This window comes from Trachemys scripta, chromosome 8 (assembly GCF_013100865.1).
Source record: "Trachemys scripta elegans isolate TJP31775 chromosome 8, CAS_Tse_1.0, whole genome shotgun sequence".
NCBI lineage: Eukaryota > Metazoa > Chordata > Testudines > Emydidae > Trachemys > Trachemys scripta.
The window spans coordinates 21811591-21836031 of NC_048305.1; the positions used below are offsets into that span (position 1 = coordinate 21811591).

Here is a 24441-nt window from a genome sequence, read left to right on the forward strand (position 1 = left end):
ATGGGGGAGAGAGAGAAGGGACCTGTGTGTTGTCAGACGCCACCAGTGTGGTGCTCTGCTCTGTTCTATGTTGATAACAGTTGGCTGCGTGCATGTGTTCCCTCTGTGTGCTGCCCCGGCTCTGCACAGATAGCTGACACAGCAGACCCTGAGAGAACCCCCAATGACCACAGACTCTGATAAGGTACGAAGGCACCCATCCAGGTTTATTATCAAACGAAATACAGTCTCTAGCTCCCCGGATCAGATGTCTACAGTTCTGCTAGTACATATGTGCTCCCTGACAATGGACACAGCTCAGTCAGTGGTGGGACACTCCACTGTCCCCTAGGCTGGACAGAGATACTGCCCCAGGGATGTATTCTTATACACAGGTACAAACAAGTTATACATCACTCCTGACGTATTGAGGTGCAACCCCACTACGTAGCAAGTTGCCGCCTCTCACCTTGTACATGTTGGTTCGAACAAAACAACTCTATCCATCATATTACCCTCTTGCCCGTGTCTTTAGGATGGGTCAGCTTGTTCTTTGTTATGTGTTTGGAATGTGCAAGTATTGGAGTGTTCTGGTATCTCTAGTGTCCAGTACCTTTTAGGTATGTATCTTTTTGCAACATCAGCCCTTTCCTTGCCAGCTTCTGGCTCACAGCTTAACTTTGCTTTATGTTAGCAAAGTCTTTACGATTACTTTAGTTCAGGCCTTAGGCCTCATACCGGGCCTCTGATTAGGATTTATGTTTCAGGGCCTCATCTTACTACACTGTGCATCTGTAACATCAACAGACCCCGGTCGTTATCAGGCAGGATTGAACCGGAGACCTCTGCAGCTTAATACATGATCCTCTACTGCTAAAACCCAACTGGCTGCTAGCTAAGGCTGTATAGCAGACTCATTTTATCTCTCTTTTTAAGTGGTCTCGGTGCCACTAGATGGGACAGAACACCACATCGAGGAGGTGTGTGGGTTACACATCAATATACCCTAGATCAAATACTGAAGATTACAGCTGCATGGCACTAAAATGTAAGAAAAGTAACCAGATCTTCCCTGGGACAAAAGTCCTGTTAACACACACATATATTAACTATAGAACCTGATACCATACAAAGCTGCTGAAGGAAAAACAGATGGAGGCTAGTTGCCTAATCTTTAAATATTTATGTTGTGATTTTTACCAAATATAAAAACACTGTACAGCCAGAATTCAAAACATTCAATCTGGAGAATTTTTTGTTTGTTTGTTTGCTTTGCAATTCCAGCAAATATTATTTCTGTATTCCTCTTTAGCTGACACAATTCAGTTGATAGGCCAAATTCATCTATGGTTAACCTCTCTAGGGAGAAGGTGAAAATGCTGTAGTTTCTCATTTGGGTTTTGTAGAGTCACTCCATAAAGATCTGTCTCTTAGTGCTTTTATAATAGCTGCCACTCTTTACTGGGATTGAACTACCAGTCTTGGATAGAGCTGGGCAAAATGTTTTGGTTGAAACTTTTTTTGGTGAAAAATTTAGATTATGGCTCGACCAACACACCAATTTGTGAATTTGTGTCAATTTTGCCAAATTGTTTCAGTTGAAAAAAAAACCCCTAACTAAAAACAAAAAAAGTTCTGAAATAACTGAAATGTTTTGTTTTTTTCCTTTTAGAAATGAAATATTGTGATTTTTCAATTTGAAATGAATTGGTTTGAAATTTTCTTTAACAATTTCAAAATTCAAAACAAAACATAATAGTTCATGGAACTGAAAACATTTTTTAATTTTTTGATTTGCTGAGTATTTAAAATAAATTGTTTGACGTTGATCTAAAATGAATTTTTTTCTAATATTTCAAGACTTGCCACCAAACCAAAAAATCTGTTATTCTCACAGCTCTAGTCTTGGAGTCCCCATACACTTCATGCTCAGTTAAAACCCATATGAAAATCACCAGCAGGACCAGTCTCCAGGAGGAACCAGGAATAGTGCTGCTGCTGATGCCATTAAAGGGGGGGGGCGCCACTTCCCACAGCCCCCATTGGCCTGGAACGGCGAACAGTGGCCAGTGGGAGCTGCGATCGGCCAAACCTGCAGATGCTGCAGGTAAACAAACCGTCCCAGCCCGCCAACGGAATTCCTTGACGGGCTGTGTGCCAAAGGTTGCCGAACCCTGGTCTACATCTTTCCTGAAATGTGGCGCCCAGAACTGGACACAGTACTCCAGCTGAGACCTTATCAGTGTGGTACAGTAAACAATCAAGGCAGTACATTAAACATCTACCACTCAAAGAAATAATCAGCACATTTCATCTTTATTTATTTTTGGTCAAGAGTGAAAAATCTGGTCAGACACCTTTTTCTCTGCCCTGCGACACAACTATCAATTACCATTGTACATGTTTAGAGCCTTAGGAAAGGACAATATTAAATGTATCATTTTAATCTATACAGTTAAGCAAAAGTGGCTCTTTCAGCCCTTGCATAATATCACAAGACAAGACATGGGTGGGGAGTCAGTAGACCTAGAGTTGTTGGCACCTTCCTTATTCTTGCACATTGAACGCGACTGATCTTTGGCAGTTCAAGGCTGCATCTGAAAAACAAATATTAGGCAACACTCAGTTTCAGGGACTGCATTCATGCTTTTCCATGCAAACCCAGCCGAAAAGGTAAGTGGGGCTGGATTCAACCCAAACATTCCAAAGCAAAAAACACAGAATACTAGAAGACTAGTGGTTTTGAATGTGTAAAATGTCAAAGATTCGCTGTGGTTTGGCTTGGAAGGATTTGATTTTTATTGGTAAATGTTAATTTCACACAAACTGATGAAAAAATATTTCCATCTATAATAATAGAAATTTATAGACAGGCAAAGTAAGAAAAATGCTGCCTAAGAACTTATCAGTTTGATTTAAAAATATTTAGTTTTTATATTTTGACGTGCTGTCGATAGTTTGTGTTAGCAGTTATAAAATTTTAACTTTTTAATTTCAGTGTCTACTATTATTAAATAATTGTTGGACCCCCCCTTCCATAATTTTGCACAACTGTGAAAATTTAAAGTGTTAAAAATAAAAAGAATGCTTCAAAACTAACACTGATATTACCTATCAAAATTATTAAAAAATAATAATTGAATTATGCTATGCCTATCTCTGGTTCATGGTTAGGAGGGACAAGGAGAAAACAGAATGTTTTCAAGACAGTTCAATGACACTGAGGCAAATAGCTTTGTAAGATTTCAAAAGGCATTTGACATTTCTGTGAATATTTATGGTATCCTAGTGCAAAATGAGACCATTTTCTCTTTAAGGAATTACTGAAGTATCTTTAAATGTGAGCGATATGGGAAAATTTTAGATTCTTTTATCTGTTTGTTAGCAATAAATGATTAATCTTATAAATTAAAAGGATGAGGATGATTTAATTGGTTCTCAAACTCGAATTAATCAGTTGGTCGTTTTCTTCAGAAAGATTAGTGCCAGTGCATCACGCTTTGTATGAGAATTCTTCAGCCCTCGTGGGAGTCCAGGACATGCTAGGAAGTAATCACACTTTGAAAGGTAAAGCTGAAAGTATTATTATTACCTCTGCAGTGAGCCAAATCCTGAGCACTCTCAACTCTTTTTGATATCAGTGAGGGATGCAAGTGCTTTGCAGATTTCACGATTTGGCCCAGACTTATGAAATGTTTTGATCAGCTCCATGTGCCAATTCTTCTTGCATACCATGGCTGGTTTATTGGAAGCTGAGAAGTTTTTTTGTCAGCCCCATGTCTTACCCAAGCAGTAGTGTGTTATTCTGCAGTGTTGGTTTTCAGTTTTTTTGCCTACTCCTTCTTCTGCAAACCTCGTAATTGTTTCCTTTGTAATCCTCCGTTCTCTTGTCTTCCTCTTTTATTCTGGTCCACTGGTCATTCTTCTGCAATGTCTGTTGGCAGTTAAGAAACCATCTGCATGAGGCAGAACTTTGTCATACGTTCTGATACATTCTGTCCTGGTCCTACACCTAAAACTTATGTCAAACTAGCTAGGTTGCTCACACCCCTAAGCTGGGCTGCCGAGAGTGGGTTCGGGCCCCAGTGAAAAAATTTTTTCGGGGCCCCCGGCAAAGGCGGACTGGCTAAATAGGGCCAACAAGAGGGGGGGAAGCCGGGCCCCGGGCCCCCTTCCAAACCGCCAGGCCCCCTTCCGGACTGCCGGGCCCTGGACCAGCTAAACAGGGCCGACGGGGGGCGGAGGGGGAAGCCGGGGCCTGGGCCCCCTTCCGGACCGCCAGGCCCTGGTAATTTGTACCGGCTTCTCCCCCTCTCGTCAGCCCTGCCCCTAAGAGATGTAGTTAAACCAACCGATAGGTTGATGGAAGAATTCTTCTGTTGACCCAGCTACTGCCTCTTAATGAGGCAGATTTACTACAGCAATGGAAAAACCCCTTCCGTCCGTGTAGCAAGTGTCTACTCTACAGCAGTTGCATAGCTGCAGTACTGCTTTGTAATATAGTCATACTCTAGGAGACAATGGACATGTGATCTCAGAGTCCCAACCATTCCCCAGAAATTTTCTCATTTGACAAGATTTGGGGTTATTTACCATTACAATCTGTATTGCTCTAGTTTAGCACCCCATGAATTGTTACTTTTTTGAGGTGAACAAGGTTTCTTCCTGTCCATATTGCATTTGGGACAAGGGAGATAGTTAGAGTGATGTGATGTTGTTCACAAGATCTTGTGATGACATAGTTTTTCTACACACAGGGCATAAAGCGTACCATGAAGCAAGCAGCAATTGTCTAATCTAATACAACACATCCTCTGATTCTCTTGTGTACACCCAAGAACTAATGCCAAAGGGTTTGTGTGTGCGGGGACTAAAGATTCAGCATTGGCCCAAACACTGAATTTGCTGCAAGAGGTGCTGGTTTGTATCTCGCCCTTAGGTTAGGTCTACACTAGAAATTTTTGCCAGTTTAGGGGTGTGATTTTTTTAAACAACGTTTCTATACTGACAGTTATAGTAGCATACAAGTTCTTTTCCTGGCACAGATTATTTCACGTGGGGAACAGGTGCAGAAGCACTCTTTTGCCGGTATAAGATGTGTTTCCACTAGGAGGGTTTGCCGGTATGGCTATACCAGTATGGCTAAGCCGGCAATATGTTTCTGCTGTAGCCCTGGCCTTAGTGTTATGTACAGGACAAGGTTCCCCAGTGTAAAGACAGACAGACAGGCCTATCTCTTCCTCCCCACCACTCCTTCTGTTATGAGCGACAAAGTGGCACATGAGGAATGTCACTTAGGTCAATCCAGGAGGCCTGAAAGCCAGACCTGGGGCTGGGGTTGTGACGGGGGTTCTCAGCATGGGCCCTCTTGGCACCCCTACCCGTGGCACTGTGTGGTCCCATCCCTTCTCCCAACGTGCCACTTCCTTGCCTGTTTGTCATGGGGGAAGGAAGGGGTGTAGGCTTTGGCTGTTCCCAGGAGAAGCTGCTCCCCCTGCCCCCATCTGGCCAGGGAGGGATCCCTAAAGGGGAACGACCCTTTCTCCTCCCTCTGCCCTGCCCGTCCCCTTCTCCTCCTCTTCTACCCCGCCCGCTTCTGCCCTGGCCCCTCCTCCTCTCTTCCTCTTCCCTCCCCGCCCATCGGGCCACGGGGCCGCTGTCTCCCTCCCCCTCGCTCGGGGCCCTGCGCCGGCGGGGGGGCGGGCAGGAGGAGGAGGCGGGGCTTGCGGCTGGGCCCGCCCCCCCCCGCTCCGGACCGGCCGCTGAGCTCGGCGCGGGCGGGATCCGAGTTTATGCCCCGGCGCTGGGAGCGGGGCGGCCGGGTGAGTGACCCCTGCTGGGAGCGGGGTGCGCGGGCGGCTTAGCGAGGGGCTCCGGTGGGGGGAGGGGTAAGAGGGGGTCCCGGTGGGGCCGCCCCGGGGAGAGTGGGGAGTCCCCGCGCAGGGGGGATGCGCCCCGGGGAGAGCGTCAAGACAGGGATCCTGATGGGGTGCGCGAGCCCCAGGGAGAGCAGCGGGAGGGGGGTCTTGGGGAGTGGGAAAGGGAGACACCCCGGGGGGAATGCGGGGCCAGGGATCCCCCTGGCAATGGGGAAAACACCCCGAGAAGGGGGCTGCTTCGGTGGTGGACCCCAAGGAGAGGGGGTTGGGGATCCTGTTGGGGATGTAGGCGACGCACTCGGGGAGAGTTGGTCTCACTCTGAATTGTTGTCAGACGTCTCAATTAACTTTGTCAGCGCTTCTATAACTAAGCCTCCAAATCTGCTCTGTCCAAAAATCCTCCCTGCCTTGTTCTCCTTCAGTCCCCCAGTGCCTTATACATAGAGCCTCCATTGCCAGAACTGCTTGCTGTCCCAGCTCGTCGCATCCCTGCTCTGTCTAACCCACTTATAAACTTCTGCCAGGCGTCTTAATAATTGATAATAATCCTGAATGGTGGTTCCCCCTCTCTGACAACCATTTTGCTTGGTCCAGGCTGGGGTGAAATTAGGAGGGGCAGTGGTATTTAAAGATTATCTATTATTATAGATTTAAACTCTATGAAAAACTGGTCTGTTTGGTTTACTCATGTGAGATATGAAATCTGGAGTTTAAGGTCGTTGAAATTTACGATATTGGTGCAAACTCATCACTGGTTTTGAATAGAACTTGACTCATCTGGTTACTTTATTCCAAAACACCTTCCAGGGCTAAATAAGAAATAACAGCAGAAAGATCTGTTTGAGAGAGACAAAGGCAAGCGAGACTAAGTTTATAGATTAGACTTGAAAATAGATAAGAGTATCACAGTGGCAGATTGAGTGCCTGGAGCTGTAGTGGGACTGATAAGTACTAGATTTGGAGAGAAGGGAAGATGCAGAAGGCACCGGTCCCTTCCTATTTTAGATCCTGGTCAGTTAAATTCTGATAGTTTAAGTGGGGAAAGATCAAATTGGTGATTTAAAAAGAAATAATTTCACTGTTGGTAGGAACTGCAATGTCAAACCTGATCAAAAAAGGTAGGGCTGAGGCGCTTGATAAAATTGTCCAACTCTGTAAATAAACATGGGATTTCTATTTTTTTTCTGCTGTACATGCATTATAAAAAACATTCCTTTTTTAAAAAGCAGTATTAAACCGAATTCTGCAGATATATTCTGTACGAGGCAACGTGGCCTGAGTCTGATGAGACCTGGGTTTTATTCCCAGTTCTGCCACAGCTTGCTAGGCCTGGGTCACTTCCCTTTCTGCCAGAGTTTTCCCCATCTGTAAAGTGGGGATAATGATACTGACTTCCTTGGTAAAATGCTTTGAGATCTACTGATGAAAAGTGCTTTATAAGAGCTAGGTATTATTATAACCTCATTGTAATTTACTGTCATCTTGAAAAACATAAATAATACATTTATGTTGGCTTCTAAAATGAGAAAAACAAGCCTCAACAGCCCTAGTGTATCAAGATGGGACACTGTCTCAAAGAGAGTACGGCTGTGACCGTGGATAGAAGACATTCAAGCTTAAGAAAAAAAAAATGTTTGGATTTTTTTGTTTGATCTGTTTCACTTCTCACCATGTTTATTCTCCTCCTCCACCCCCTCACCTATCCTTTATCCAAGGTAAATGTTGGCTTTCTGTGTGCTAGTTTGTTCAGTTCAGTGTCTGGCAGGATTCATTTACAGATGTCTTCTGTTCATGTGAAAACTAAACAGCTTCTCTTTTTTCTGGTGGAGCTGGGACATTCCCAGCATTTAGTCAGAGAGGGCCATGTGATGTGAGCTGGCCTTAAACGGGCCAGGAAATTTCTTTGGGGAGAACCTCCCCTGCTGGTGTTTTATGCAGAATCTGCACATGACTGTAGCACTATGTATCTGTTTAACTTGCCTGACTAACAGTGGGCTAGAGAGAGGTCCTATTTAAGAGATGAATTGCTGCTTTTCCTTCCCTGGTCCATACAAAAGCTTTTGTTTTAGTTAGAAATGTTTCTTTTAGATCATAGCAAGCTTGGTCTGATGAAAAGTTCTAGATTTACAGTCCTGGAGACTAAACTCAAACATCTACAGAATAAATCCAGCTCTCAGGTCTGACAGGGAAGTCATCTCTGTCCATGGTATATGTACAGCCATGTTCTCATAGATGAGCCATCCGGTTACTGTATTAGATGCAGAGGAAGACACTGTTCACCCTTTAATATTACATTTGAAATAGACAAAGACCAGACACACACACACACCCCATTCGCCCTCATGCTCTACTGGGTAAGTGTTTGTGAGCATCATGGAAGTAAGGAAACATTGCCTGAATTCAGCTCCCAAATTTATTGCTGAAATGTCATATTGTTACTGGGACAACACAGAGGTGCCTATTTATGGCCTAGTTCAGAATTCAATGGAACTACACATTTGCCTAAAGTTAGACGTATGTTAAAGTATGTTGCTGAATTTGAGCCTGTATCTCTTCTGAGTGGTCTAACCAGCACAGAATTAGGGTTACTGATCAAAACAGTAACTGGTATGCTTCATAGGAGAATTTCACGTTTTTTTTTGCAAGAATTTGAGCTCAATCTTTTACACACATGATCTTTATATTGGTTCTGGAATGTTACTGCAGTAGCTGTCTTCTCATAATTTCAGTGACATTGGATTCCCCCAGTCCCTCTACAATTGTGGATGGACTCAGGCCCACCAACGCAGGGGGCAAAGGGGACAATTGCCCAGGGGCCCAGGCGATTTAAAAGGGCGCGGGGACCCTTTTAAATCGCTTGGGTGGGCCGCAGGCCTCCTAGGCACGTGTGTGGTTGTACCAGTGGCGGTGAAGGCAGCCGGGCGGGTATGTGGAAGCCCTGGCCGTGCCGAAAGAGCGTGCCAAGCAGCGCAGCTGGCAGCAGCTCACTGGGCACCAGCCAGGGCAGGCGCAGCACCGCCCAAATGTCAGGCAGACTGCGTCCATGTGGGCGTGGCTTGTGCGTGTGTGCTCCAGCCGCCGCACGTGGTCCAGCTCCGCGCCCATGTGGCGACTCCACGCCGGGCCTGGGGGCCCATTGACTGTTCTGCCCTGGGGCACGGAATTGCTGTTGGCAGGCCTGGATGGACTGTTTGGTACAGGGTAGTTTTTGCTTCCAATAACTACAGGTGAAAGGGCATGTTTTCCAAAGTATTGCTTTTACACTTAGACATTTTAGGCTGGATTTTCCAGGGAGCCTAAAATTGTTAGGCCGTAACTCCTAATTAATTTCAATAGGACTTGGGTGCCTTTGAAAATCCAAACTTCTCTTTAGGAAGTTTGCTTGTGCACTCAGGGCTCTTATTTTGGAATAAGTGTGTCTACAAACTGAGTTACACAGGAATAGCTATTGAACTTTAAATTCACACCATGCATTAATCAGAAAGAACTTTCAAGTATAAATTAGCTTTTAGTGTTTAAAAGTGGCTACATAAAACTGCACAACTGTTGGTGCACAAAACTGGGTGTTTGCACATTTAAGTGGGTGTTTGTGCACATATAGTTTAGGTAGCCAATCTTGAGATCTGGAGTCTGGATTTTGGAAAGCAAGCAGGATTTTCTTTCTGCTTGTAAGCGCAAACTTGACTTGAGTTTAAGGTTGTAATGAATTGTTTGAGCACATAAGTGAGTTAATATTCCCGTTACTGTTCTCTCACTGTCAAAGTGACCATGCTCTGGGACGGTTACATGGAAATCCACACCAGCAGAGACCGCTTGCTGCAGTTCCTGGTTCCATGAGGCTAGTCTACTAGGCAGATTGCAGCTAATGGTTTAGTAAAAGGGGAAAATGAATACCCTGTCTTTTTAAACTGACTTATATGTAATCTGGATATTGTACAAATTTTAAGCTTGCACAACTAGAAAACGTCCCCTTATCTGATTTTAAGACCGGTGCTTGTGGTAAATCTTTCATGACAGAGGGATATCTATGACCGTTTCTCTTACTTCACAGCATTTGTAATGGATCTGAAGCAATTAAGCACTCCTCAAAGACCATATTCAGGCTGAAAGGAACTGGTAAGACTGAATTCTGTGCATGGAAATTGGTCATATAAAAATAACGTCTTCTCAAAGTAAACAGACTTTGGAAACTCCTTTTCTGAAATGAAATGCTGTGCTCGCTGTACTTAACTGAAGTTTTCTTGTCCTCTAGCCCTGAACGGAAAGAATTCAAGTTTTATGCTAGTTGGCTTGGGCTGACTGGTTACAGAAATAATACAGAGCAGCATTTTTCGTCAGAAATGAGTGTAACTGGATAAAAATTCTGCCACTACCCAGTGTCCTTTCACTCTTATAGGCAATGCCTATCTTTTTGATGAAAGATCCTTTTCACACCACATAAGGAAAGCTGTTATACAGATGCATACAAAGACTTTGTGTAAGTCAGTCCACTAGTATGACCACAATTTACCAGCAAAATCATTTTCCCTTAGACCATGATTTTGCTGTCTAGACATTATATAATGGTCGAAAGATGTATAAACAGATGTCACTTAGGATGTCTGAATCCAAGAATACCGAACAAGAATAAATAATATAGTTAGCTGTCATTTCAGAGTTTTCTGACAGAAATTAGGAATAACTCCAAGGTTGCTGCCAGCCCTCTGTGATTTTTGGAGAAGAGGGGATGAGAGAGATTTAGATTACTGTGATGTAGGAAAATAGTGAGCCTGTTTAAGAAGTTTGTAACAGTTATAAGTAGTTTGGAGATTAACTTGAAAAACAAAATGTCAGCATTTTACTGTATTCATTCATAAAAGGGTTTTGGCAGAATGATTCTTAGTTCTTAATTGTGGACAGATCAATTGGAATAAAAGGCTTCAATCACATGCTTATAGTGCATACTGTAGACACATACACTGTTTATCCTTGCTGACTTTAAGTATTTGTTTTATGTGCACATGCTATAAATAACAGCCAACTAGAATTTTGCAATACCATGTAGGAGGGCACGTCATCAAGTGGGTGCTGGATGAGGCAAGGGTCATGAATTCTAAGGTCTCTTTTGGAACTGACTTGCTGTGTGACCTTGGGTAACTTACTCTTTGTAAATTTCCCTGTTGAAAAATAGGGATCAGAATACATTCTTCACAGAGTTGTTATGAGGCTTAATTAATCAATGTTTATAAAGCATTTAAAGATATTGAATGGAAGGCATTATCAAATAACTGTGTATAGTCATAGTTCTTTATGATAATCTTAGTGTTATCCTGCCAGATATGAGACTAGCATAAGGGAGAAGTTCAGAATCATTAGGGATGTATTAGATCAGAACAATAGTGATACTATAGTTTAGATGGAGATTTAATAGACTCTGGTTTGTGGATTTACACGTCTAGAGTAATTAAGAGGGGACGCCCTCATGTTAAATGTAAGATGGATGTATATTTGGGTCTAAAATGAAGCACACCCCAGCCAGTTAATGTGGGCAGGGCTGCTGGAACGATTTGTATAGTGGGGTTGCTGAGAGCCATTGAACCAAAGTGTAAATCCTCTATATGATGGAAACCACTTCAAGCCAGGGAGTGCGGCAGCACCCCCAGCACCTCTAGTTTCAACACCTATGAATGTGGAACCTAAATTTGGATTCCCCATGTTAGAGCATATAGTGCTGTCACTGGACACTGTGCTGGGCAGGTGTTTGTTTTTATAACAGTTAAGTGAAAAGAAAGCCTTTGTAACAAACATAAAAAAGTTGCACTGTAGTCTTCAGAAATGGACTTGTATTGGGTTTCATTTAGTCATAAATAAGCTACTGTTTTCCTCTTTGTCTCATTACTTGGAACATTTGAAAACTAGACTTGGCAAAATGTTAGTAAATAGAGAACAACCCTGAAATGTTAGGGAGGTGACCGAGACAGGACACTGTGCCTCAGTGGGTCACAGGACCTAATAGGTATTTTTTATTTCTGGATTCAATGATTGTTCACAGAAGATCAGGCTTTTTTGTAAACCGCACTTTCATGAATCAATTCACTTCTGATTGACCGACATTAATCTACTAATTTAACTGGTTGACACAGATTTCATTGAATATAATAATAATAATAGTATTTGTGGTGAATTGTCTGTGTCTTCCTATGCATTTTTCTTAAAATTAACCACCATTGCACTAGCACTGGTAAGCTCTACTGGTCGTAGAATTGTGGCTGGCTAGTATAGACTAGCTGTTGGTGTTTTCACCATTATTTCTAATCTCCTCAGCTGCAACAGTGCTAAGTGGAAGATTTGAAGAAAAATATAATTGGAGACAGTTTCCCCCAATTCTGTTGCCAAAGAAAGGGTCATGTGTGCTTTCGGATGCACAAAAACCTCTATTCTGTTTGATTTAGTGGTTAACAAACCAGCTTTGCAACTCATGTAATTTGCAAGAGGCCAAGAGTTATTTAATTTGTCATCTCATGCGACTAATGCTTAAATCTACAATAATAATGAGTCACATGGTTATCATATTACATTAACTTCTAATTATCATGTTTATCTTCAGTGGTATTGTTTGGAGGATTTAAAAAAATACAGGTATTGGATATAGCTGTGAATATTATAGTAAAGGCTGCAGCTCCGCGTCCACAGTAATCCTCTTTTCACTCACAGCTTTTTCAACCTTTTTGGGTTGAAACTTTCCATTCTTGGACTCAGGCCAAAGGTGAGAGTCTCTTGAAAGCTTGAATTAAAATCCATTCAGCCATTTGAGTATGTGTATAAATGAGAGAAAACATACTTCCACTGTTGTCTTTTTGTGCCTGCCCAAAAAGCGAGTGATGTATCCCTCCTGCTGATAGGTGGAGATAGGAAAACAAGTCTTACAGTGTTGCCTTTGCTGCTAAATAAAGGGTTTGTTGATTGACATGCTCCCGTGTGGGAGAAGCTCCAGCTAGTCGCTCTGAGGCTCACAACATAAGAATGGCTGTACTGGGTCAGACCAGTGGTCCATCTAGCCCAGTATCCTGTCTTCTGACATTGGCTGGTGCCAGATGCTTCAAAAGGAATGAACGGAACAGGGCAATTTATCGAGTGATCCATCATCTATCTTCCATTCCCAGCTTCTGGCAGTCAGAGGTTTAGAGACACCCAGACCATGGGGTTGTGTTCCTGGCCATCTTGGCTAATAGATATTTATGGACCTATCTTCCAGGAATTTATCTAATTCTATTTTCGACGCAGTTAAATTTTGGCCTTCAGAACCTCCCCTGGCAATGAGGTCCACAGGTTGACAGTGCATCGTGTGAAGTATTTCCTTATGTTTGTTTTAAACCTGCTGTCTACTAATTTCATTGGGTTCTTGTGTTATGTGAAGGGGTAAATAACACTTCCTTATTCACTTTCTCCACACCATTCATGATTTTATAGACCTCTATCATATCCCCTGTTTAGTTGTCTCTCTTCTAAGCTGAACAGTCCCAGGTCTTTTTAATCTCTCCTCATAGGGAAGTTGTTCCATACCCCTAATCATTTTTATTGCCCTTGCCTGTACTTTTTCCAATTCTATTTTTTTTTTTAAATGGGGTGACCAGAACTGCATGCCATTAAACATGCAGGTATAGCATGGATTTATATAGTGGTGTAACAGGGTTGGCACCCACCTCTCAAGTGCCCCCTTCTAGTTAGGCATGTCTGTGTTCTTTAGTTCTGGTGACCCCCTTTGGTGGTTCTCAGGTGGGTTTGTCAGTGACAGTGCTCAGGTTCAGTCACACGGTCTGCCTGTTAACCAACACAACTCCCTTCCAGGGTATATAGTCCACCGGGGCCTATCTCAGTGCCCTTCTGGTGGTGTCTCTCTCTAGTCCTTCCTGGGCTTTGGTCTTTAGGTAGTTCAGCCTTGGTATGGGGCTCTATCCCCAGGGATTCCTCCCTAGAGACGCTATCTTCCTGCAGCCTTCCCCAGACTCAGTCCCTGCTCCGTCCTAGCAACCAGCCAGGAGCTCCCTCAATGCTCCCCCAGTCCCTGCTAGCAAACCATCCATGGCACTGCTACTCTTTCAGGCCTGCAGTCCTTTCTTCTCCTGCTCCTAGCAGCAACTAAGCACTATGCTGCAATTCCTTTTATATGGCCCTCCTGGGCCCTGATTGGCTGCTTCCCCTGCAGCCACTGTAGCCTGCTTGGAGGACCTCTCCACTGCTTCTTCCCTGGGATGGGTGTGGCAGAACCCTGAGGCCTCCAGCAGGGGGCCTTTTGGCCTAGTCCACCCAATCACAAATGGCATTATGATATTTTCTGTTTTATTATCTTCCTAATAGTTCCTAACACCCTATTAGCTTTTTTGACTGCTGCTGCACATTGAACAGGTATTTTCAAAGAACTAACCCCAAGATCTCTTTCTTGGGTGGAAACAGCTAATTTAGACCCCTTTATTTTGTACGTATAGTTGGGATTATGTTTTCCAATGTGCCTTATTTCCTAGTTATCAACATTCAGTTTCATCTGATATTTTGTTGCCCAGTCACCCAGTTTTGTGAGATCCCTAAGTAACTCTTTGCAGTCAGCTTTGGACTTATCTTGAGTAATTTTGTATCATCTGCAAACTTTGCCATCTCTCTGTTTACCCCTTTTTCTGGATCATTATTGAATATGTTGAACAGCACTAGTCCCAGTACAGATCCTTGGGGGACCCCACTATTTACCTTTCCACTGTGAAAACTGACCATTTATTCCTACCCTTTGTTTCCTTTCTTTTAACCAGCTACTGATCCATTAGAGGACCTTCCCTCTTCTCCTATGATTGCCTATTTTGCTTAAGAGTCTTTGGTGAGGGACCTTGTCAAAAGCTTTCACAAAGTCCAAGTATACTCTATCCACTGGATCACCCTGTCCACATGTTTGATGACCCCTTCAAAGAATTTTAATAGATTGGTGAGGCATGATCTCCCTTTGACTCTTCCACAACATACTGTATTCACCTATGTGTCTGATAATTCTGCTCTTTGCTCTTTCAGTCAATTTGCCTGATACTGAAGTTAGGTTTACTGGCCTGTAATTGCCAGGATTGCCTCTGGAGCCTTTAAAAAAAATCAGCATTGCATTAGCTATCTACCAGTCATCTGGTACTTTCTATTTCTTGAAGTTGTTGTTCTCCCCTTTCCCTTTTTAAAAAACAAAACAAAAAACAAAACAGAAACAAACTAAATCAATAAGGCTGCATATTTGAACAGTCAGGAAATGCAAAAATTAGCATTCTCACAGCAACATTAACTCACCCACATTGCACAGAAGCATTTTGGGATAATTACACTGTTCAGTGTGTACCTTAAAATACAGCGTGTGCAATGCAGATAAATTTAATGTTGCTCCCAGAACCATATTTTTTCATTTCCTATACATTTTTGTGTTTAAAATTGCAAACTTAACATTGCTTTACCTAAGGGTTGTTTGGATTTTTTTGCGGTGTGTGGGTTCCCCCCCCCCACAATTTGATAATAATAGATGTAAAATGAAATCACTGATGATGGACATTATTTAGGTCTGTTTGACTTTTGCAGGCAGTTAGTTCCATGTAATAATGTCTTTGTTCACTGGAGTGTATCAGCAAGTACTAGACGTTCAGCACGCTGACACATGGAAGTGCTTGGATAGATGATTCTTTACATAAAATGGTTATGAAATATTTTTGTAACCAATTGCAGTAATGACCACACTGATGAGTCTGTCTTTCTATTCCTAATATTTACGCTGTGCTCACTATAGTCTATTCTGTGTTTCTTGTCTGTCTGTTGTATTTCTCATGCACCTAGCATTGCAGGAAACACCAGTTAAGTTTGTAGGCTTTTGACTGTGGAGTTTGTGAAATCTTTTCAGTTTAACTTTACAGTTGGACTAATTGGAATAAGTATCTCACGTTGGGCTGAGCTGCAGGCTAAATACCTTGTGGTATTCACTGTCATAAATGTGTGTGGGATGTTCCGTTCAAAAGTGTGACTAGCCCAGTCTGTCAGTGACTTGGGTTTCTTCTTTCAATGAAGTATTTGTGGTTTTTCTCTGTGTTTCTCCTTTGTCTCCCCACCCCCTCCACTTCTTCCCTCTGCCCAAACCACCATACAGACACTTCATGCAGAAACCCAACCAGTCCTCTTTATATGCAGAGAGAGGAAATTTACCAAATAGCTATTTCAGTTTCTCAATAATTCCAAATCTCTCTTTGAGGATTTAGCTGACTGAGGCTGAGGCCTTTCCCTCATGCCCTTTTTATTATGGCCATGGCTTTTAGTCGTCCTTTTGTCTTTGTTTTTATTTACAGAAAAAAAATCGGGTACTTTGAAAATATACCCCTAAAATTAGAATTGCACTGGATCTCTGAGTGGATTAGTTAATTGGTTTCAATGGGTGTCAGGTGGCTAAAATACTCTGCTCTCTAAGAACTTGAATGTGTACTTGAACTGACCCAGTTCAATATCATTGATCAAAATATTATAACCTTCCATTGCTATTGAACAATGGAATAGTTCAAGTTTGGTGGTGCAATCACTGGAGGTTAATACAAAACAGAAGATCCAAAGTGAAATACATTGCAGTGTAATATGGAGTAACTGAACTAATAAGAATATATTGATTCCTAATTGGAACTTCATTATAGATGTGCATTGAATACTGCTAGTTGGAAATGGAGGCCACTTTGAAGATTAAATGCTATCACGGCTTCTGGTGCGATGGGCAGGTCTGGGTAGTTCAAGAAAGCAGATACTTCACCATTTACGTTTTTTGGCATTGTCAAAATTATCACCCAAATCCTGCCTGAACGTCCTAGAGACAATTAGTCTGAGTTGTTTGTCTGCATTAACAGACTATTAAACACAACTATGGACATGGACCATGGCATTAGAGGCCAGTGGACTGCACGTTGACCACCCCTGCTTAAGAGCCTTCAAACACAGAATGAAGAGGTGTAGATAATGCGCCCTGTAAACTGAAATTAGTTCCACAGCTGAACCATTTCCACAACTCCAAAGAGCAGTGTCTTGTAACAGACCATAGGAGAAACAAGCTGTCTAAACTCCAAAGTCTGACTCCTGCTTCACCCACGTGTACACAGTTTCTAAGAGATTCATCCTGAAGTAGTAGTAGTAATAAACATTTTATAGCTCTTTGCAAAGTGTTAATAAGGTGAAAGAATTCCCAGTGAGAATCCTGTAATATATTCTCAGCAAGCCTATCTCAAATACGCTTCTGCTAATTAATTCAGAAGTTGACATTACGTAGAATATGAGTTCTGCATTTGTTAATGTCTGAACTACACATTAAAGGTGCAAATTACTACATAAATGAGGAGGAGGAGGAGGGATAGCTCAGTGGTTTGAACATTGGCCTGCTAAACCCAGGGTTGTGAGTTCAATCCTTGAGGGGGCAATTTAGGGATCTGGGGCAAAAATCTGTCTGGGGATTGGTCCTGCTTTGAGCAGGAGGTTGGACTAGATGATCTCCTGAGGTCCCTTCTAACCCTGATATTCTATGATTCTGTTTTTGTTATTAGTAGAGCTAACCTGGTAAAGAGGTGTGATCTGGTTTTGAAGGTGGAGGACTGGGAGCTAGAAACTCTGGACTTCTAAAACCACCTCTGACTCTGACTCCTTTGTGGCATTGAGCAAGTCAGTTTCTGGCTGAGTTTCACCCTATGTAAAATATGAGTGATAATATTTAATTCATCCTTGCTAGCCGTCTGTGAAGGAAGTAATGTTTGCAAAAGGCTCTGAAGCAGAAGAAAGCGCCAAATTGCATACGTGTTAGGGCTGGTCTACACTGGGGGGGGATCGATCCAAGATACGCAACTTCGCGTAGCTGAAGTCGAAGTATCTTGGATCGAATTACCTGGGGTCCACACAGCACGGGATTGACGGCCGCGGCTCCCCTGTCGACTGCGCTACCGCCGCTAGCTCTGGTGGAGTTCCGGAGTTTACGGTGGGCCCGTTCGGGGATCGATATATCTCGTCTTAACGAGACGCAATATATCAATTCCAGATAAATTGAGTGCTACCCGCCGATACGGGATGTGAAGACATATCTTTAGAGATGTCTTTTTCAGGTTGTTTTTGATTTGCTTGTCTGCTCAACTATTTTGCTTTCACAAATTGAGGAAGCAAGTTTTTATTATAAGAATGTTCTTTATTATGATCACCTTGCTCATATATCGTCTGCAGTTCAATCTACAGTAGGAGAAACCTGTTGGTGGGAGCATCATGTCATCTAGTACCCATATTTCCAGTTAAGATGCTTGTTTCTGTTCCTTTGATTGGATATAATTTGCTTGAAATCCAAACTTTCTTTTTCTTAAAAAAAAAAAAAAAAATGGAAAAGTGCATGCAAAGTGTTCCTGTGCTATATCACGGGCTGAAACAAAACCATTTGGATAAAGATTGCTGCTTTTTAGATAACAAGTGAAGCTCCAGTATAACTGGCTGGCATCCTAACTGCACTGGAAAGAAAACATTAATGAAAGACTTAGACCTCAACTGCTATACCAGAAATTGAGTTGCAATGGGTGTGGTTCACAAACTGAATTGTAATGAATGTTCAGCTCGTACAGCCTACTGTTTCTAATTTTGCTGAATAGAATAGACCAGAAACCGTGAGTGAACTCATCAAGGAAGGTGCTCCAAGAAAAAGTGTCGTTATGGTGGTGTGCATATGTCACAGTTGGGCTGATTACACGAAAAGAAGCATGTTCTCTTCTTGCAGTACGTGCATAGCTGTGTTTTAATCAGAGTCATATTCATGGAGGGGCTCTGTCTGATCATAAACAAAGTTTATTTTAGTGACAATAAAAGGAATCAGATTAGGTTTATAAAGCCACCTATGCCTGGCTGAGGACGGGAATAACAGCTGATGCTGCTGGGCAAGATTGAGTTGTATCACAACAGGTCGTGTGGAACATTTGCAGAGACCTTGCTTGTACAATTGTTGGCTTAAGCTAGTACTATTAGTCCTTGCCTTTCATGAGAATTAAATTCACTGCCATTAAAAAAAAAAAAAAGAAGTCTGGAATAATCGATAAATTAGTTTAAGGTTAACTGACTTACCTGATTATGTTTGTGTTGGTAGGGAGCTTTCAGGATGGCAGCAGAAGTGGAACTCAACCATGTCCAATCAGCATCTGAAATGGCAGAGGGAGAGGATGACCAACACATTTTTCAACCCATGATGTTCCTGGAGCCTCAAGAGACGAGCATTGATATGAAGGCACTTCTGGTCAAGAAAATGAAGAAAACTTGCAGCTGCACCCCAGCCAAAGTTAAAGACCTGATTTTCAGTTTTCTCCCTGTCTTGCAGTGGCTCCCCAAATATAAACTGAGGGAGTACATCCTGGGAGATATAATGTCTGGTGTGATAGTGGGCATCCTGCTGGTCCCACAGTCCATTGCCTATTCCCTATTGGCCGGTCAGGAACCTATATATGGTCTTTACACATCCTTTTTTGCCAGCATTATTTATTTCCTATTTGGTACCTCTCGTCATATATCAGTTGGTATTTTTGGGGTGCTTTGCCTGATGGTGGGACAGGTGGTGGATCGTGAGGTACAGAGAGCTGGGTATGACATAGAGCCCAGTGTTCATAGTGGCCTTCAGAGAGATATGGTCAGTTATGTAAATACCACCACTTTGGCTGTGAACCAGATGTCACAACCGCTGTTATGTGATAGAAGTTGCTATGCAATTACTGTGGGAGCCACGGTGACCTTCATAGCTGGAGTTTATCAGGTAAGAGGGGGCAGGGTAAATGGATATTCTGTGGAAATGCTTCTAATTCTCTTCCTCTCCTCTTAGCTGTAGTTTAACTCTTTACTGAAGCCTTCTGAGACCAGCCTAGAGACAGTGGCAGTGTTGTTTATAGCAGTAGTGTCCCACATTGCTCTTCTGGTTAAGGGTCCGACGAGATGTGATAATTCGATCCCCAAGAGATCGATTTCTACCCGTCGATTCAGGCGGGTAGTGAAGACGTAGCCTTAATGTAAATGAAACAAGCACAGAAACAGTTTCCTTCCTTTAAAGAAGAGCTTTGACAAACTTTCCCTTATTTCTTTAGTAGTTTATGTTTAAACTCAGTACTGTACTATATTTGCTTTTTTTTTTTTTTTGGTCTCTGCTGCTGCTGGATTGTGTACTTCCGGTTCCAAATGAGGTGTGTGGTTGACTAATCAGTTTGTAACTCTGGTGTTTGTAACTCTGAGGTTCTATTGTATACAGACACATAATAAAAGACAAGCTCTGCTCCAAGGTTGCTTGCAGTCTAAGTAGACAAGAGAGAGAGAGGGTGAGGGAGAGGAAGTATTATTATCCTCATTTTATAGACAAGAAACTATGAAAGAGAGGAGTTGAGTGACTTTTCCAAGGTTACATAGGGAGTCGGTGATAGAGTCAGGAACTGAACTCAGCCCTCGAGTCCCAGTCCAGTGTCAAACCTCAAGACATCCTTCTTCTCAGTAAATTTATGCAGGTCTTATGCAGTTAGGCCAGTTTCCAGCCAGGCCTATATTTTCTTTGTGTTGCCTCTGCTACCTGATGACACGTGTGACTTTGTTTGAGCCAAGTAGTATAAAAGTACCATAGCTGGCAGCTTGTGGGATCCTGGCATGGCAGTTTCTAAGATACCAGCACGGAAAAGCCCAGTTTGGCTGGTGAAAAGCATTAAAGGGCTTTTAGTTGGGTGTTCAAAGGGAGAAATAACTGAGCTTGGTTGTAAGGGAGGCCTGTGTTTAACTTACAGAAAGTTAAATGGGGAAGCAGGGACACTTAGCCACCACCACTGTGGCTGTGTACATACAGGGGACTGCAGGAATCTGTGCATCTGTCCATCATGAGCTGACTATAGACAGCACCAAAGATTTAATTGGAACCAGAATTCATAAATATGAATAAAAAGATACTTTTAAAAATTTACTTTTACTTGTGTAACCTAGGCATTGCGGGAGTTTCTGTACTCTTTTGCTGAATTAGACATGCCATGGGTTAGTCAGTGAAAAGGGCAAGCTGGTAAATGACTGGGTTGATAACTTATTGCAGGCTACGAGGAGACATGCAAGAGAGACTCGAACATCAGCGCTGGGCTTCTGTAAGGCCTAAAGCCAAGGGGCTTTCAAAAATTTGAGGGAGAAGCAACAAAAGTTACCAAAAATGTAAAAAAGCTTTTTTCCTGTGTTTCCTCTCTTATCCTTTAAGCTATTACTGAGAGTTGAAAGAAACCATGATCTAGAAATGAGTTCAAAAAATGAAGACCTTGTCTGAAAGCCAATGTCTGATTAGCAATTATGCATCTCATTTAAAGCTGATGCATAAATGAGTGGCTAGGGATTCTGGCTTGCATTTCATTTTGCTCATCAGATGGTACAATATCCTGCAAAGTCACATATTGTGCTGTATTACCTACATTATCTAACTTTCCTGCTAATTTCCATAATGCTAAGATTTGTACTCTAATCTATTGTGTGTGGTTGATTCCTTTCAGGTTGCTATGGGCTTCTTTCAGGTGGGCTTTGTCTCAGTGTACCTCTCTGATTCCTTACTCGGCGGATTTGTCACAGGTGCCTCCTTTACTATCCTAACATCCCAAGCGAAGTATCTCCTGGGCCTGGACATTCCACGCAGCAATGGCATTGGCTCCCTCATAACCACTTGGATAAACATCTTCAAAAACATCCACAAGACCAACATCTGCGACCTCATCACCAGCTTCTTGTGTCTCCTTGTCCTCATCCCAACCAAAGAGCTGAATGAGCACTTTAAATCCAGGCTCAAGGCCCCCATACCCATTGAACTGGTTGTGGTTGTGGCAGCTACGCTGGCATCTCACTTTGGGAAGCTGAAGGAGAATTATGGCTCTAGTGTTGCTGGACACATTCCAACTGGGTTCCTGCCACCCCAGCCACCCAAATGGGATCTGATTCCTAGCGTGGCGATGGATGCTGTTGCCATAGCCATTATTGGCTTTGCTATCACTGTGTCCCTCTCAGAGATGTTTGCCAAGAAGCATGGTTACACAGTTAAGGCCAATCAAGAAATGTACGCCATTGGCTTTTGCAACATTATTCCCTCTTTCTTCCACTGCTTCACAACTAGTGCAGCTCTTGCCAAGACTCTTGTCAAAGAGTCAACGGGCTGCAGAACTCAGATCTCTGGGGTGGTGACGGCGTTGGTCATCCTATTAGTTCTGCTTTTGATTGCGCCTCTCTTTTACTCCCTTCAGAAATGTGTCCTGGGGGTCATAACCATTGTGAACCTCAGAGGAGCCCTGCGGAAGTTCAGGGATCTTCCCAAAATGTGGCATCTGAGCAAAGTGGACACAGTGATCTGGTTAGTCACAATGGCCGCTTCGGCACTGCTAAGTACTGAAATTGGCCTGCTGATTGGTGTCTGCTTCTCGATGCTGTGCGTCATTGTGAGGACTCAGAGACCAGAGGCACCGTTGCTCGGCTGGGTGGTAGAGACTGAAATGTATGAATCCCTGTCTGCCTACAAGAACCTGAAGACTAAGCCAGGCATCGTGGTTTTCCGTTTCGAAGCGCCTCTCTACTATATCAACAAAGAATGCTTTAAATCCACTCTGTATAAGCGGACTGGAGTCAACCCAGCCTGGGTGAAGGCAGCCAAGAAGAAGGCAGCAAAGCGAATGCTTAAAGAGAAAATGGTGAATTCTGGTGGCAGCCAGGTGGACGTCGCAGTGCAGCTTGTCACCGAGCCACTGGTGTTTCACACCCTGGTGATTGACTGTTGCGCAATACAGTTCTTGGACACAGCCGGGATCCACACGCTTAAAGAGATCTGCAAAGATTATGGGGAGATAGGCATCCAGGTGCTGCTGGCCCAGTGCAATGCCTCTGTGAGGAGTTCCCTGCACCGGGGAGAGTACTTTAAAAAAGAGGAACAGAACCTCCTCTTCCACAGTGTGCACCAGGCTGTGGACTTTGCATTGGGTGCACATAAGCAAAATGGGTGCTGGGAAGGCAACAATTGTGTGTAGGCTGAGGGAAAAAAATTGTGGATGTATACATAATGTGCGTGCACTCACATAGGTAAAATGCACCAAAGTACAGGGATATTGTTCAAAAACTGTAGTGTAGCGCATACAGTGTGCTTTAATGCTTTAATCTTGCCCTACTGGATAGGGTGATTTCATATATATAAGTAGTGCTGAATATAGGCATCCTCAATGTGATCGTGATTAACTTGTTAAACCAATGTTTTTCATGATCCTTCTGTGTATTCCCTGTTGGGCTCTCCATATCCCAGTATTTACCCCACATTTAGATCTGCATCCCCGAGACCTTTATTACAGCCACCATCTTTCTGGGTTGGACTTCCTTTGACAGCTGTCAGTGCTTCCCCTTAGTGCATAGTTTGAGGCAACTACACTTTTCCTCCCCAGTTCCAGGACTGGGCATGCTGCCTCCTTACAGGGCTGGCTCCAGGCACCCGCCGACCAAGCACGTGCTTGGGGCGGCACCTTAGAAGGGGGGGGACCTTAGAAGGGGCGGTCAATGTTGGGGTGGCGGGGAGCACTCACGGTGGGTTTTTATTTTTTTTTTGTTCGGCGGGGCGGCCCTTGAGGGATTTTTTGTTTTGTTTTGGCCGGGCAGCGCGGGAGGTGTTTCGGTGGCCCGGTGCTGGGGAGGGCGTGGGCTTTGGCGGCCTGGCCTGGTGCTCCGGGGGTTTGGGTGGTGCAGCGTAGCGATTGGGGGGATTGGGTGGTCCGGCCTGGTGAGGCACTCGGGGTGGGGGTTTGGCCGGCCTGGCGTGGCGCTCGGGGGTTTGCCCGGCCCGGCGCTCGGGGGGGAAATGGGGTTGGGTGGCACGGCACTCGGGGGGCGGGGGTTTGGGTGGCCCGGTGTGGCGCTTGGGGGGTGTGTGGAGGCAGGGGTTTGGGTGGCCCAATGCGGCGCTCGGAGGGGGGAGGGGTTGGGCGGCGCGGCAGTGGGGGTGGGGTCGGCGGCGTGGCGCTGGGGCAGGGGGGGTGTTATGGCGGGGCGGCACTCTTCTTTTTTGCCTGGGGTGGCAAAAAAGTTAGAGCCGGCCCTGCCTCCATATCACTCAGTCCTTGTGCTGGCCAAGGAATGAGTGAGCAGGAACAGATACCCAGCTCTGTTGGGTTGTTCTCTGACATGACAATGGAGAGAGATTTTTTTGCTGGATGAGGACCTGGGCCTGACTTTCACAAAGAGTTACACTCAGTTCACTCTGAGAAAAAGGAAGTGATAAGTAGATTCCTTGAGGTGTGTGACTTGTGCATGTTACGTATGCAGCAAGTCAGGCACTGAAAGAACTTCAGGACTCGGAGTGATTTGAAATCAAGACAGCGAGTCTCAGAGCCTGGGTCTGCAGATTTGGGCTCGCACTATGATGCTAAAACCAGCAGTATAGATGTTTGAGTTCGGGCCGGAGCTCAGGCTCTGAATCCCCCTTGCCTTGGGTTTCAGAGCCCAAGCTCCAGCCTGAGCTGGAATGTCTATTTTTAGTGTTTTAGCACAAGCCCAAGTCTGTAGACTCAGGCTCTGAGACTTGCTGCCT

General features: G+C 43.8%; 1 protein-coding gene and 1 long non-coding RNA gene across 3 annotated transcripts; one reads left to right on the forward strand and one right to left on the reverse strand.

The window, feature by feature from the left end:
* Positions 1 to 2314: 2314 nt before the first annotated feature.
* Positions 2315 to 19045, reverse strand: LOC117882170. Of its 2 annotated transcripts, none has more exons than XR_004646940.1 (3): positions 18963 to 19045; positions 3765 to 3913; positions 2315 to 2576 (listed from the first exon to the last, which is right to left on the reverse strand). It is a non-coding gene; the product is annotated as an uncharacterized LOC117882170 (long non-coding RNA). The 2 variants fall into 2 exon arrangements; XR_004646941.1 differs by lacking the exon at positions 18963 to 19045 and adding an exon at positions 4573 to 4646.
* On the forward strand, positions 5720 to 23403 carry SLC26A2 (solute carrier family 26 member 2). Its single transcript, XM_034780206.1, has 3 exons — positions 5720 to 5801; positions 18985 to 19641; positions 21386 to 23403. The coding sequence occupies exons 1-3, from the start codon at positions 5772 to 5774 to the stop codon at positions 22895 to 22897; spliced, it is 2199 nt and encodes a 732-aa protein (XP_034636097.1). The 5' UTR covers positions 5720 to 5771; the 3' UTR covers positions 22898 to 23403.
* Positions 23404 to 24441: the final 1038 nt, after the last annotated feature.

Excerpts from the sequence above, each read along its gene's own strand:
- SLC26A2 (XM_034780206.1), top strand. The coding sequence starts at position 5,772 with ATGCCCCGGCGCTGGGAGCGGGGCGGCCGG. Across the intron at positions 5,802-18,984 it reads GCTGGGAGCGGGGCGGCCGG|GGAGCTTTCAGGATGGCAGC; the intron begins GTGAGTGACCCC and ends TTGTGTTGGTAG. Across the intron at positions 19,642-21,385 it reads TCATAGCTGGAGTTTATCAG|GTTGCTATGGGCTTCTTTCA; the intron begins GTAAGAGGGGGC and ends GATTCCTTTCAG.